The sequence below is a fragment of the Netta rufina genome (assembly GCF_964035555.1).
Source record: "Netta rufina genome assembly, chromosome: Z".
Classification (NCBI taxonomy): domain Eukaryota; kingdom Metazoa; phylum Chordata; class Aves; order Anseriformes; family Anatidae; genus Netta; species Netta rufina.
The window spans coordinates 58,357,590-58,372,860 of NC_140126.1; the positions used below are offsets into that span (position 1 = coordinate 58,357,590).

The 15,271-nt window shown below is 37.5% G+C and overlaps 1 protein-coding gene across 4 annotated transcripts in view; it reads left to right on the forward strand.

The window, feature by feature from the left end:
* Positions 1–15,271, forward strand: part of KCNN2 (potassium calcium-activated channel subfamily N member 2) — a gene marked incomplete at its 5' end in the record, with an annotated part of 78,968 nt that overhangs the window by 38,885 nt on the left and 24,812 nt on the right. For all 4 annotated transcript variants that reach the window (XM_084305168.1, XM_084305169.1, XM_084305170.1 and 1 more), the window contains one exon: positions 11,778–11,919. In XM_084305168.1, the coding sequence (XP_084161294.1) occupies positions 11,778–11,919 (142 nt within the window). The remainder of the gene's footprint in view (positions 1–11,777; positions 11,920–15,271) is intronic.

The window sequence follows — 15,271 nt, forward strand, 5'->3', positions numbered from 1 at the left end:
CCAGAGAAAATACAAAATGCAAAATAAAGAGAGATTTTAGCAGGGTATTAATTGCTACTGAATACACTGAGTGATTCACAATAGGGCTCATTAAGAAACTTTCTTTGATTTTCAAAGATTGGTATTTCAGTAATGATGCAGCTTTAGCCAGTTCTGGTACAGACATTGAAAAGCTGAAACAGATCTTAAAAATAATATCAATTCTTGCCGCATCCACAAATTTCAAACATTGTACTTTCTAAAATTCATGGCTACAGAAAAGAAATATATGTGCATATGTGTCTTTTAAAATAAGAATACAAAACACTGCATTCAAAAATAAGTTTTGCCCCAAGGTTGTTTGTGTTACTTTATATTGGCCCACTTTCATTTGTGTATTACAACTCTCACTTAACTGAATGTATATCGATAATGGCTTTTTTTACTGAACTTTAACTGATAAAAATGATATACTGAACTGAAAGAATGAGAAGCTCCTGGATTTTATTTTTATTTACTTAATTTTTATTTCTATTAGTCAACGTATTTCTGGTCTTGGGACTCTCTGGATTACTTCTCAAAATCTGCTTTGAAAGCAGAGCTATTCTTTCCTCAGAGAGTGGTTTGTCTGGGATTGGCACTGGCACGTTTCCTTCCCCAGATCCCCTTCTAAACATTGTAGGTAGTATCTCTGCCCACTAAATTGAAGAGCCATACTCTATCTATTTCAAATTTAATTTAAAGTTGGAATAGCTTCAAAAAAGATGCTATTAGATGCTTTCAAAACCTGTACCCTCACAGGTGCAACAGTGAGATGAAGATGTTGAGGTGAATCAGCATTGCCACCCATGGTGAAGCCTCTGGCCATTGGGCAGCTAGGGAGCAACTGTTCTTTTTCCTGTACATTGTGGGAAGTCTGATTAATTAGTTCCTCTCTAATAATATTTTTGATCTGTGTTGTTTCACTTATGTATACTGAGGCATTTCAAGGGCTTTGGGACATTCCTCTATTTTTGGCAAAGTGAAGAGTTTTGTTGTTACTTAACTTCTGGATGTTTAATAAATTTATTCTTAAATATTCTTAAACATGCAAGTTGTAGAGGACTTTGAGTTTGTTGCATGCGGGTCAGAGTTTTGAGCATCTAGGACTTTGACAAATCAAACTGTGAAGACTGGAGCTGAAAGCTCAGGATGCGAAGACCAACAAAATAATGCTAAGCTGTAACAAATATGGTTAATTTCATGTAGGAAGTCTCTTAGAGAGCTATGAGATATTAAAGTCTGTGTTTTCATTTGCAAAAAATGAGGCAGAAAATTGTATGTACTGTTGTTTGTTTCTTTATGTACTGTTGTTTGTTTCTGTTGCTGATCTGTACTTAGCATTGAATAATATGGCAGTGTGTTTTTGTGAAGGCCACGAAGCAGCATGTGTCGCTGGAGTTTCAGAGTGCATCGCAATGCCTATGCTGGATATCATGAATCAAGGCTGCTCCAGACCTTACCACGAGTATCAGTGTCTATTGCTTCTCTTGATCCAGCAGCTAACGATAACCATTACAGTCTAAGTTTGCCTCTTAATGCTTGAGGGATATGAAGCATGCTGCTTCTCATCGTAGTCTGGGTGTGCATATAGGGGTTGTCATAGGCTAAGGAGTTGAGCTTTTAAAATCTGAAGGCAGCTCTGTGGAAAATAACAAAACTGGGTTTTCTTTTGCTGAATACAGAATGACACCAAATGTAAACAGAGCTGGCAAGAACTGAATCCCTGACCCTGCTCCATAGCAAATGGAAGCTACATCTATCTAAATAAATACAAAGATTGTCTGAATATAATAAAACATACTAGTCCAAATAATTAACACTGGGCAAAATTTTGCACAAAGAATAGGTAATGTAAGTTTTTTAAAATGAGAATAATGAGTTGTAACCTTAATGATAACTGCTGCTCTTAGTCCCAGCTTTCATCTATTAGAAAAGGGTGTTCGTACTGGCCTTACTTTCTTTTCTAGTTCTTTTGTGCATATTTTATTTAAATGGGCCTTTTTAGATACAGTGAACCTGATGCTTTTTCCCCTGCCTTTTATTCACATTGTTCTGAAAAAGAGCAGTTCTAACAATTGTGTTTAACCTTGAATTTCCCGTGAGACCAGTTGATTGTGTGACCCATGGTTGGGGGAATATTATTTTGGATTTTCAATATAAGCAGCAAAGAATATTTTGAGTTCGTGTTTGTTTTCTTGTTGTTTTTTTTTTTTTTTTTTTTTTTGTTTAACTGAGTTTGGAGGCGGGGGTGGGAGGGAGAAGGAGGTCTGTTTCTACAGGTTTTTTCCTTTTTGAGACAGATCAATAAAATTCCCAAATGATACTTTTAAATAAAAAGAAACCTAAGATAAATAAGTTGGATGTAGAACATAATTAGTCATGTCAGACTGACCTTAGGTCTTAATAACTCAGTAGCAGAAAACCTTTTGAACTTGCAAAACTGGCTTATCTGTTCTTGCTTATTTGGACATCAATGTTGGAGAGACCTTCATCTACTATTTTTTCTAACTTTGTCATGGAACCACAGAATCACAGAATGGTTTGGGTCAGAAGGGACCTTAAAGACCACCCAGTTCCAATCCCCTGTCATGGGCAGGGACACCTCCCACCAGACCAGGTTGCCCAAAGCCCCATCTAACCTGGGTGCAGCCTTTAAGCCAATTCCTTGTCCACTGAATGGTCCACCCTTACAGTCTCTCCAGTTTGGAGACCAGGATGTTGTATGGGACCATGTCAAAGGCCTTACAGAAGTCCAGGTAGATGACATGGGTTGATCTTCTCTTGTCAGCTGATATAGTCACTCCATCATAGAAAACCACCAGATTGGCCAGGCACAATTCGCCCTTGGATAAACCATGCTGGCTGTCTTGAATCCCCTCCTTGTCCTGCATATGACTTGATATTGCTTCCAGGAGGATCTGTTCCATGATCATCCCAGGCTCAGAGGTGAGGCTCACCAGTCTGTAGTTCCCTGGGTCCTCCTTTCTAACCTTTTTAAAAAGGGGAGTGATATTTCCAGTTTTCCACTCACCAGGGACATCACCTGACTGCCAGGACTTTTCATATATGATGGAGAGAGGGCTGGCGACTCCATCAGCCAGTTCCATCAGGACCCTGGGATTCCTGTCATCAGGTCCTGCAGACCTGTACCTGTTTAGGTTCATCAGGTGGTCTCGAACCTGCTCTTCACTTACAGTGGGTGGGACTTTGCTCCCCCTGCCCTCATCTTCAGTTTCAATGAGTGATGTGGGAAGCCTAAGGGCTGAGCCACACCATTCATTTTTCTCTTGTGCTTGGCACAGAAGCAGCTATTTCTGCTCTTCAGTCCTGTTCTCAGTGACCTGGTCCCTAGGGACATTTATGTGCTGGAAGTGCCAGAATTCGTGTGAGGGTGAGGGCCTGCAGGCTTCTGCCCACCACCCCTGTGAGCAGAAACAGGGGCATGGGCCTGGATCTCGCTCTGCTGAAGGTGTGAGGTGTGACGTGGCCTTGGGCTCGGCTAGAAACCTGTAAGCACATCCTAGACTTGTACATGGCACTATACCACGTGGTGGGCCTCCTCTGCTTGGCTCCGGCTTGCTCGTTCCAGCTTCCTGTCTTCTGCTGTGAGGGGCTGATGCCCTGTCTGCAGGGCTGGGTGGTAAGGATGGTGCTTGCCATGCTGCTGCCCTGCCATGAGGTACAGCTGTAACTGACTCCTGCTTTTACAGACACACATCTATATTGTTCATTTTTAGCATTACTTTTGCTCTAAATCAGATAATCACAAAGAGATTAACAGATCTATCATACCTGTTTATAGGCATAACTTCTTCCTAATCCCTGATATTTAGGGTTTGCCTTGTGCTATGAAACTTCAAGATGAGTATCTTGTATACATTTTTATCTTGCTACTGTAATCTTGGTTGTTCTTTTTATGCACATAACCCAATACAGTTTTAAGTCCTCCTAAAATCTAGATCTCCCATAATACTGAGAAAATACCATGTGTTAATAATGCTACCTCCTTTTATCTCTGTTTGGCCTGTTTCTCCCTTCTTCAATACCTCAACCTAGGAATTCTGTTTTCCAAATAATATACATCTTTTGTGAAAAAAGATCTTTTTAGTAGCTTTGTTCAAAGAAAAAGAATACCCTTGGTGCTGGTATTTCCACTGAATAATTTTGGCAGGTTGATGCTAAAATATGTTACAGCTAAACATGTAAAATTTTTATTTATTGTTTTCCTGTCACTTTCAATAATTTAATTATATAGAATTTCTGTGAATTCTTCAAATTTAAAACTGGTAAAAATGCTGAAGTTTTGACACAGGCAAGAGCTATTAAAATCAACTGTTACAAAATACAGTATCACGTACTTTTTCATATGTTTAAGACAGTGTTTATTATTTTGTAATAGCTCACGGTTCTATGCCAAACTGATTGGGTATTGTAACTATCATTAATGATTATTTTCACTAGTAACCACACTATGCTATCTGTCTAAAAAAAAAATGGAGTTCTTTATGCTGCGTTGGACTAATGAACAAAAATGGACAGACAACAGTATGAACAAGAGAGTAATGGCCAACGATGGAGTCTAAGGAAGCAATGTAATTGTACTTTCTAAGATTAAGAATGTAAAAGCATTTAAAGTTAGTAAGTAAAGTATTTCAGTAAATTAGACAAAAAAAAAAAAGTCTGAAGATCTTTTTGGCTCTTATTAATATTTTTATTCAGACAGTCGGCAGTGTAGACACTGAAGAAATGAGAAATGCACCAAGAGGTGAAAGGAAAGTGGAGGCTATTTATAAGTTGCTGCAGGAGTATGGGGATAACAGAGTTAGTGGGGAGAAACAGTGCTGCTTCTCAGAGTGGATACATCTGGATGTCTACAGGAAGTGTTTCTGTGTTGTCTTTGTCTTTATTTTTGTTTTGTTTTGTTCTTAAAAGAATCCCTGCTGCATACATGCAGAAAGTAGAGCCAGCAGAGCTCATTCAGATCTCCAGGAGGTAACTGAGGATCTTACTGGTTTAACACTTATGGTATAGCTTTCCAGGATCTTTAGTTTATTTTACTGAATCACAACGAGCATACTGGATGTAAATATATGTTATAGCTAAGTCTAAATCCCCAAATGAGCATTTTATTTCATTATTATGCTTCCAAATGTCGAAGAGGAAAAACATCAAATTTTCTTTTTAGTTTAATTAGCTTAGCAATTTTATTAGGATGTTTCTTGATAAACATAATCATACTGGTAACAGCGGAGCTTTCTTGGCATCCAAAATGTGAGATGAAGACAATGGCAAAGTAAGAATTCTGAAATGAATAAGCATGGGAACACTAGCTGGTAACATTTAGGGGATGATCAGCTGAAACTCAGACACACACACACACACATGCGAAATAGAAATCTTGGTCCCACTGAAGTCAATAGGATTTTTGTTGCTGACCTTAACAGAGATAAAATTTGACTTCAGTTATGCCACTGCAGGGGGGGATGAGGGGACAGAAAAAAAAAAAAAAAGGCAAAAAAAAAGCTTGAAATTGCCAAGAAGTGGGAGAATGAATTCGACTGTAAAAGGAAAGGAAAGGAAAGGAAAGGAAAGGAAAGGAAAGGAAAGGAAAGGAAAGGAAAGGAAAGGAAAGGAAAGGAAAGGAAAGGAAAGGAAAGGAAAGGAAAGGAAAGGAAAGGAAAGGAAAGGAAAGGAAAAGAAAAATGAAAACAAAAGTAAAGAAAACGGTGGAGTTAGTGTGTGTTTCATAAGTGGGGCAAAAGAAAAGTTTTTGAACATACTGTTTTTAAATTTTCTTATTAAACATATCTGTTTTCATACAGTCCAGGACCTGAAGCAATAGTTCTCACTTTATTTCCAGTGCTTCCTATTTGTGCACAGATACTGAGCACTCCTATCTATGCCACTGTTCATCGTAGTGGATTGCTGTCTCTCACAAATTTACAGGTTTTCCAATTTCCCAGTACTTGTAGAATTGGTTCAGCAGCTTCTCTTCATGCTCTTACACATTTATTTAAAATAGGTCAAAAAGAAAATGGACGTAATACTTGCAGGCAACTTCAGTTGCTTTGGTATATTCACATCATACTTGCAGCCAAATGGCTTCTCTTGGAAAAATGTACACTGTTTACATCTCCCAAGGCTGCAGACAGGCATGCTGGTTCAGTAGAGCATCAACTCGTTACAGCTCCAAGAAAACAAGGCAAGACCTTTGCCAGTGGCAGTCAAATAAAATTTTGGTGCCTCTTGAAAAAAGTGGCAATTAGCCTTCACTTCTTTACCCGTTTTCCAAGCATTCATATCTGAAAGCAGCTAAGGACTTAAGTCCTTATGTATGTTTCCACACCTGTGTCTGAAGTGCAATTTATATTCAAGAATAACGATAAACTTTCTTAAACCATGCAATTTCACCATTCTGTTTTTGTGTTGACTTCTTACTATCCCATCCCATCAGTTGTTTTAATTTTATTGTTTCTGTCCATAGCACAGAAATATGTGCTAAGTTAATATGAAATATGAAATAATTTCATAAAAAATATGTCCAGTTAATATAGCACATATGCTACTTATGCGATTATACTTAACATTTCCCTGTTGTATTACTTTTCCATAAATGGCCCGCAAATATTCTTAATAGAAAATAATTAACATTTTAACCCCTGTAGAAATAATTCAGACTGCTTGATCACAGTGGTTGCTTATGGTTGGGTTCAGAACTGCTACTATTGTGAATCTGTCTGTGAAATCCAGGCATTTGCCATAGTGTTTTGCATTTCCATGGAACAGCTTTATGACAAGAACATTTTTGCTGCTGTGCATAAATATTTGGAGGATGTCAAGAGATGTGTTAGAAAATAGAAAAGTTGTGACATCCACTTTTCAGCCTTTCGTGATCCTAAACTCATGAAGGTAGGCAACATTTCTTTCACTGACTTCAGTAGTCAAGGAGTTGGTGCACCTATTTCTTCTAAAAGCAGTTATGTTTTTCTTTTCGTCTTTCTTTAAAGCAGGGGGAAATGGGAAGTAATAAAAAGACCTATTATCACCACTGTATTACCAGAAAAAAAAACCTACCAGTATCTACTGTTGAAGAAAGACTAAAAAGGCACTTGGTAACAGAATGGCCCGGTGCTGTGGGAGAGCTGTAATAGCTAGTTAGATCAATCAGCGTCTCTGCTGAGTCTTGACAAGTTTCTGATTTAATGGGCTGAGCCTGTTTCCATAATTAGTCTAAAAGTTTTTAAGGGTTGACAAGACCAAACTCTGCCCAGATTGGCTTTGTACTGCAAGCTTGGGATTCCTTTAGGTCACTATAAAAGCAGACTATTTTGTCCCTAGAAAAATGGTCATCTTTTCAATTTTTTTTTTTTAGTTCTTGACTTGTTAAAGAAAACACAACCAAAGAGTGCAAAATTATCGGAGGCTGACTGTGGAGGCCAAGTAAACTGAAGCAAATCTGCTAGGCACCAATTAATATGCTGGTGGTTAAGTTACATGTTATATTTCATTTCTTGTTACTCATTACTTCTTAAGATGAACGTGACTTAGGTGTCAAGATATTCTTGTGTGACAACTGCCATGTAGCTAAAAAGCAGATGTTTTATCAGTCAGATGAAACGTCACCAAATAGAAACATAATTCTGCAGGAGAGCGGTACTAAAAATCACAAATCTGATAGTGAAACCAGAAGAAAAGAACTGCTGTTTGATACAGATTCTGGAATATTGCTTTGACAACCCAAACAGTCGAGTAGTATATTTATGCCTTCCTGAGATGAATGGTAAAAGTCCCACACATTTTGGCTTGGGAAGGAATCAAATCATTCTATTTTTGCACAAATCTAATCTTTCAGTTAATTTTGACTGAAATTAAAGTTGTGTCAGGACTAATACATGCTGGCTGGTGAGAACAGACTTAGTGGCGTTTCACAGGATGAGGGTTGTCTTGGAGAGTTTCAGCTGTAGTACCACCTGTCTGTGAGCACATTCCTTACTGGAGAAGGAAGGAAAAAGTGATAAATAAGACTTATGCTTGTGTGACTTCAGCCAAGGATTTTCCTACCTCAGGGGAATACACAGCTTTTCTAAATGACCCTTTATTCTGCTGCTGTATGAGGCTGGATGTGATCCAGGACATCAAACTGTATATAGCTGTAGTTTTAACGCAATTAAATACTAGCCTTTATCTTCTAATTTAAATGGCTCACCACGTTTCTAGTCCAAGATTTTATTGACTAAGAATAGTGGATTTTAGATAATGAGATATTTTGTAGTGATTCAAATAAAAAAGACAAAACCAGAATCTTTATGAAATATGAGAGTCTTTATCAAACTAAAGATTAATGCCTAAAAGCTTAAGTTTTAGAATTTGGTTAGTAATGACTGGATTTTGCTTTAGTTGGAACTTAATCTCTGAAAGGAAGCATTTCTTTTTTCTTTTTATTTTCTTCCTGAGCTTTTCATAGCACTCAGAGTGAATGGATAGTTTAGGAAAACCATAGTTGCAATCTGGAGTCTGTTACATCGAACCTGTCTTTCACGATCCAGATGAAATGAGGAAATGCTGGCAGAGGTTGATGGCTGCTGACAGTGAGTGAGACAGCTTTGTTCCAGCTGCTAGTGCGGGTGGCATTTCTCCTCATCGCAGTGTCCGTGACCTCGGCTCTGCTGCAAGGAGAACACAATGATGTGGATGACTTTTTTTCAGGCCGTCCAGTGGCTTGAGTGCCACGCATTAGAGGTACACTGATAGATGAGCATGGGAAAGGTTAATTTCTGCTCTGTTCATTTTACTGGTCCCTGCATGGAAGGAGAAGTTCACCCTTTCCAGCTGTGGTAACTTTGAAAAGAAGTCGGAATGGCGATGAGTAGCTTTCTGCCCAGCTCCTCAAAACAAAGCAGTTCAAATGCCCCCCATGCACCTTTTGCACCTTTTCAGTGGTTCTCATGGCTGTACGAATGTGACATTGCAATTCCTTCTTTTTTTTTTTTTTTTTTTTTTAAGAAATTGCTCTTCATGTTTTTATGTATTTTGGTGATAATTTGATGGTGGACAGAGAATAGCCAAAATCTAAGCTTGTAGGTTCTGTTGTTGCTCCCACACAATAGAGAAGACAGACTCCAGGCTTGGCTAGTTTGGGCCAGGATCCCAAGTGGCTGCATGGTGTGATGACACGGCATAGCACTTGACAGTGTATTCCTGTCATTGTACCAGAATCAGAGAGGTTTATGCATATACCAGAATGGTTTAGCACAGAGACTCAAAAATCACAAAACAGGTTACAGAAGAAAACAAAAAAAAGACAGAACCAGTCCACCTTCCTGTAAATCTGTTGTAGAAGCCATGGGATTATCAGGACAGTATCCCTCCTTTTACTGGTGGATTTTTAACATGAAAATCCCCTCCTTCAACTTTCCCTGTAGAGTTTTGAGAGAATAAGTCTTTTTGGTCCATACGGGGCATACAGCATATTCTTTGTGTCTCGGTCACAATAGAGTCATAAATATTGATGCTGATTTTTAAATAGTGTGCAGTTTGACCACTGAACTATAACCTCAAAACCACAACTAGGTGAGACAGGTTTTTATATTCTTTATGTGAAACAGGTGTTTATTTCACAAACTTATTGAGTTGTATTTGAATGTTCTGTTTTCTGTCACATCAACATCTCTGTAAGCATCACAATGTAGAGCTGAAAATGTAAAGGATGTAACAGTTTGGACAAAATATAGGAAAAATGAAGGGCATTGCACGGTATTTTTATCTTTGTAGGTAAACTGTGTTTTGTCTGAAGTACAGAAATGACCAGGTTCAAAACCCAAAGATGAGCATTAAGGAAATGTCTCATAAATATTTGTATAAGCATTTATTATTAGTTAGGGTTAACTTGCTGGCTTTATACTATGTGTTGTGGCTCTAGGTCACTTCTGTGAAGCTTGTCCAAAGCCTGTGGTCATATCATATATGTGATACTGTGTAGAGAACTGCATGATGTGCAGGCTCTCTTTTTGCCTCCTGAATGGGATAAATATGTCTCTCTCTCTCTGCATCCATAGATTTCATAGATATTAGCTATTTCATAGCTAACTCTGTTAAGTAAAAACTAAAATCTGTAACATCTGACATCTGCAGTGCAGGCTGGAAAAAAAACAACAAAACAAAACAAAGCAAAACAACAACAACAAAAAAACCACAATGACAAATCTTTTTGTTGTGCAGAACTTCATGGTGATGAGTTAGATCAAGTTTGCTGTTGTGCCCTTGCTGCTGTTGTGACTATCAGTATTTCTATCTCTCTCATCCTTAGATCGCCAAATGTGGATAATTCCTGCATTGCTCTAGATGCAGAACAAAAATCCTTCAAAAGCTTGCATGAAGTGTGTGAGAAGGACAACACTGATGCCAACAGAGAGAAGGGTACAGGCAAACAGTGGAACAGACTGATTTGGAGAAATTGCTGTAGTCTCTGTCAGGCAGAGTTTTCAGTTTACTGTAACCATCCGGGCAGAGGTAGGAATTTAAGAAAAGAATGGAGGCGTTTTGCCTCCATTACAGCAAATATCTTGCAAGAGAGAGAATAGGGGATTTTCCTGAGCTTGCTTTCTGCCCACTCAGCATTCCTGCCTGCTCCAGCATTGAGGGTGAGGTCCAGGAAGGAGGATGACTGAAGCAATTATTTTTGTGGTCAAAAGCAGGTTGCTTACAGATTTGTGAACTAATTCTCTGGCGGTACTCTGTGACCTGCTGTTTTGGAGATTGAATAAAATAATACTTGTGAAGATCCAGCAGCATACATAACCAACCTGAGGCTTCACAGCAGCTGCAGGGGTTATTGCAACCTTGAGGCTGCAGTAGCTGTCACAGATAGTCTCTGCTGCAGAGCTGCTCTGAACAGGGAGCAAAATACCATCTACGTTAGGCTGCGTTTTCCCCCGCAGGCTGAGTGTTGACAAGAGTTTTTATTCCTACAATGTGTCATTATGGCTTCCCAGTTGATTAGCTATACCTGTCATGTGAGGACTAGCTTATTCATCAGAACTTGTTTTCTTTGAAGGAGAAAATGAGTGTATTCCATTAGAGTATTAAAACTAGGACAACAAATGGCACATCAGGAAATTACATTTAATTAGCTGACTTAGCACAAAAGAGAGGTTTTCTTATGTTTATGGTGAGGATCTTGTAATGATGAGGAATACAATACTATTTATCTTGAACATGCTGAAGGAGAGGGAAGATACTAGGTTTTCTCATAAAGCATTACATGGTAGTTCATTATTAGATTTCTGATCACAGACTTACTGTTAGGCAAAGGAGATGGAATTTTGCTCTGATTTCTGCTTGCCCATACAACCTTTTCTGACTTTCTTATATGCCTCAGCCTGCAACAGACTGATGTCTTATGCCACTGCAGAGGATTATCAGGACTGGTACCCCTGAGGAAGTTCTGTTAAAAAACTTTGTATCCTGATATATTACAGTTTCTGCTATTTTTCTGCTATTTTATAGTAGTAACAGAATACTAAAATACAAAATATCCAGAGAATCTCTACTACTTGTGCTATTGTTTTGCCTTCAGTTTCTTTACTACTGATGCCTTTGTATTTTAGTTTTATTTAGTTCTTTATAGCTGCTTTTAAAAATAATTAACTGTAGGATACAGAAACGGCTGTATGAGCAGTTACTGAGATTTCTTTCTTACAGCATAACAAATGACAGAAATTTTCATGGTAAAGTATTAGTTTTCTTTTTCCTTCCAGGTACCACGATCAACAGGATGTTACTAGCAACTTCCTTGGAGCAATGTGGTTGATTTCAATAACTTTTCTATCCATTGGATATGGTGACATGGTACCTAATACATACTGTGGGAAAGGAGTCTGTTTACTCACTGGAATCATGGTGAGTATTTCTGAATTTATTCATTGGATGTGAGATTATTAGCAGCAATTAATCCCCAAACTTGTGGTAGACGTAAAGAAATATTAATTTGCTAGCCTGTATAGGATATAGACTGTGTAGGATATAGATTGAGGTAAAACTTAATAGTTGTGTAATGAAATACAGGGAAACAAATTCCACCCTGACATAATTTTCAGCTTCAAAATTTTAAGAGTTTTTCATTACATTTTAAGGTATCATATCTTCTCAGTTATCTTTGGACATGTGTAATTATTACTAGTAATAATGAATCTACAGTTCTGAGTTTTGTTTCTTAAAATTAAGTTAGTCACAAACATAGAAACTAAATGGCTGCTAGTCTGCTAAAGCATTTTACTTGTACTTAGTTTTATTTATTATAAGTCTAATATATTATACATAGTATTCCATTGCTTTAAGTGGACCTATGTAGTGCAATTTTCACAGTATGAGTTTTTGCTAACAGTATTACAATGCAGCAGTTGTTGGTGCATGCACATTCAATATATACTTATTAGCTGTTCTGTATGTGTGCTTTAAATTTTTTTCAGTATTGCACCATTTGGTCAAAGTTAGGCAAGAATTATTATATTATATATAATAATGTCTGGGAAATTTATGCACATCTATAGTAAATCAGAAGAAGAAAAGCTCATGATTGTGCCACTTTTATTTATAATGACTCTTGTACAAATGTCCCTGTGAATGAGATAAACATCATATATGCTACATATGACAGCGAGATGCATACATGTTTCTGAAATCTTGCTACTGATGATAAGTGATGCAGCTCCAGTATCTACCTTCTGTTAAAACAGGTATATTGGGATTATGACTGAAAACAAATGGTAGCAAACAGTTTCCCCTTTAAAACAGGTGTTTGGCAAATTTGTTTTTTGTAAGAGTGTATTTTATGTCCAAAGAGTAAAATAGATTAAGGTGTTTTTGTAATGTTTTACAATTTTTCCTTTTTTTTTTTTTTTTTTTTTAACAGCTTACAGGTTTCAGGTCATTGACCTTTCATAAGAAAGATGTCCAGTGCATTTTGCTGGTGGTGGCAAATGCTTATCTCTTTAAAAACAGAGTTTGAATTTAGTTGGAAAGTACAGGCTGAAAGCAGAGGAATGACTCAGGCGGCTTTCATAAAGGCTGTTGACTAAGCTCAAATCTGCCATCTTCTGGAGTATTTGCCTTTGTTCCTCATTCTGAGCTGCATTTTGATGCCAAAGAGAAAAAAATTTGGTCATAAGTTCATTAGGAAAAAAGGAGGACAAGCAGTATACATTGCCACAGGGATATGCAGAATGGGGGCAGAGCCCTGTCATAATGCTTTTCTTCTTCCCAAGCAGTGTTTAAGAATAAGAAGAAAATACTTCAAGATGCAAGAATCAGATCATTATTCATCCTCATTATCATCTCTGACTAGGCTTTCTGAACAGCAGCAGCTAAATTCTAGGTTAACTCGTATTGAGTATGCACTCATATTCAACTCAAGTTATTTGCATTTCAGTATAAAAAAAACTTACAGTAACAGAAATCATAGGAGCTTCAACACCCTGCAAAAGTGCAGTGACAATAGTGATACTGATACGAATCATCCACAAGTTTCACCCTGCTATTAAGTTTGTGCTAGTGTAAATGATAGCAGCATCCAAACCATAATTTTGAAGGCTGTAGGTACACTTATGATTTTATGATGATGATGGTGATGAAAACAAAGTAAAAATTAAATCACAAAAACAGACTATAGATTATTGCAGATGTTGTCCTACACACCTATGAATGAATCAGACAGAAGATGAAATTACAGGATGCATTTGTCATTTTGCATTTGACAGCACCATTTGGATTCAGATATAAAATAATTTATTGCAGTTGTTTCTATTGCTTGGGAGTAAAAGTGAAGTACTGATTAATATGTAGTGTTTACACACAAGACATTTCTTTTTCACAACAGAAATAAGATTCACTCCTTTGAAATTAAGCGTGTGCAATGTACACATTATACCTTCCTATCTTTGTTTGTATTTTGTGATTAAATGTTCTGCAGAAACTTTGGAAGCACTAAGGCTGTAATCAGAATCACATGGTAATAATTTAAGGATTAATAATCTCAAGACACAGAAAACATTATTAACCAAAAAAAAAAAGGGGGGGGGGGGGGGGGGAGAGAGAGGGGCAGGTGGTTAGTTTGCAGTGTTAGTAGTTCTGAAAGCCTGACTCTTAATTACATTCTAAAGGGTATCAGCCATATGGCTTTGGCAAATCATAATCTTTGAAAAGAAAATTATGGATCAGTGAGAGAAATTCAGATCTTGGAATTACTTTTTTGTTTGTTTGAATTTTTTTTATGTATTTTTTTTTAATTTTTGATAAAGGATCTGAAAGACATGAAATATGAAACCATGAACGCAGTAATGAATGATCTTCCAGCCTAGCTTGCAAGACTAAAAAGCTTATAGGTCTTGAATATGATTCTTTAAATACAGTCACTCTTCTGAAACTCTTCTGAAACCAATTAATTCATATTTGTTGTGGAAAAGATAAGAACAGGATACAGAAGAGATGGGTAGACCTATACCATCCATCTTCACCATGCCATGCAACTTGCAGGATTATTTCTGCTCACTGAATATGCAGTGGTTATCACTAAATATGCACACTGAATATGCAGTAGTACCCAAGTGGACCTCTCAGATCCTGGTCAGCAGGCTGAGCTCAACTACAGTTGGAGCACTTTGTGCTGGTACTGAGTGGAACAGCTTATAAACAGAGCATTTTCAACTGCTTAATGGCTTTATGGTGTCAGGGCTTTGGAGCGGTTTGCCAAATTTTTCTTGCTTTGTGAGGATTATGGTGAGGATAGCAAAAATTTGGAGAAGGGAAATAGAAATTGATAGAAGGAAAAAGAAGGGGCAAATGGGAGAAGATATCGGAAGGTGTGTACCTGTTGACTGAAAGATGGGAAGAATTGTAATGAATGAATGACCTATTGAAGGTATATGAAGAATCCAGAGGATGTTGAGTAGTTCCTGGTCTTGTGTGAGAGCAGGGGGTCTATTAATCTCTGTTAAGAACCATTACAGTTGGAAAAAGCAAAATTGCCTCTTTCTGATGCATTGTAGTAATTCCATGCAATTTGTGCCACAATGACTAGGAAATAACTATTTTTAGATAATTTTACAGTCCTTTGTATTTTTTTTTTTATTTATGCAAGATGAAATAATAGCAATGCATTCTTATGACTGCAAATAAAAGAATCTGCTGCAAGGTTTGAGAAGGACTTGTCCTTTTCTGTTGAGCATTATGTTGTGAGCTTGTGCATTGATTGTAT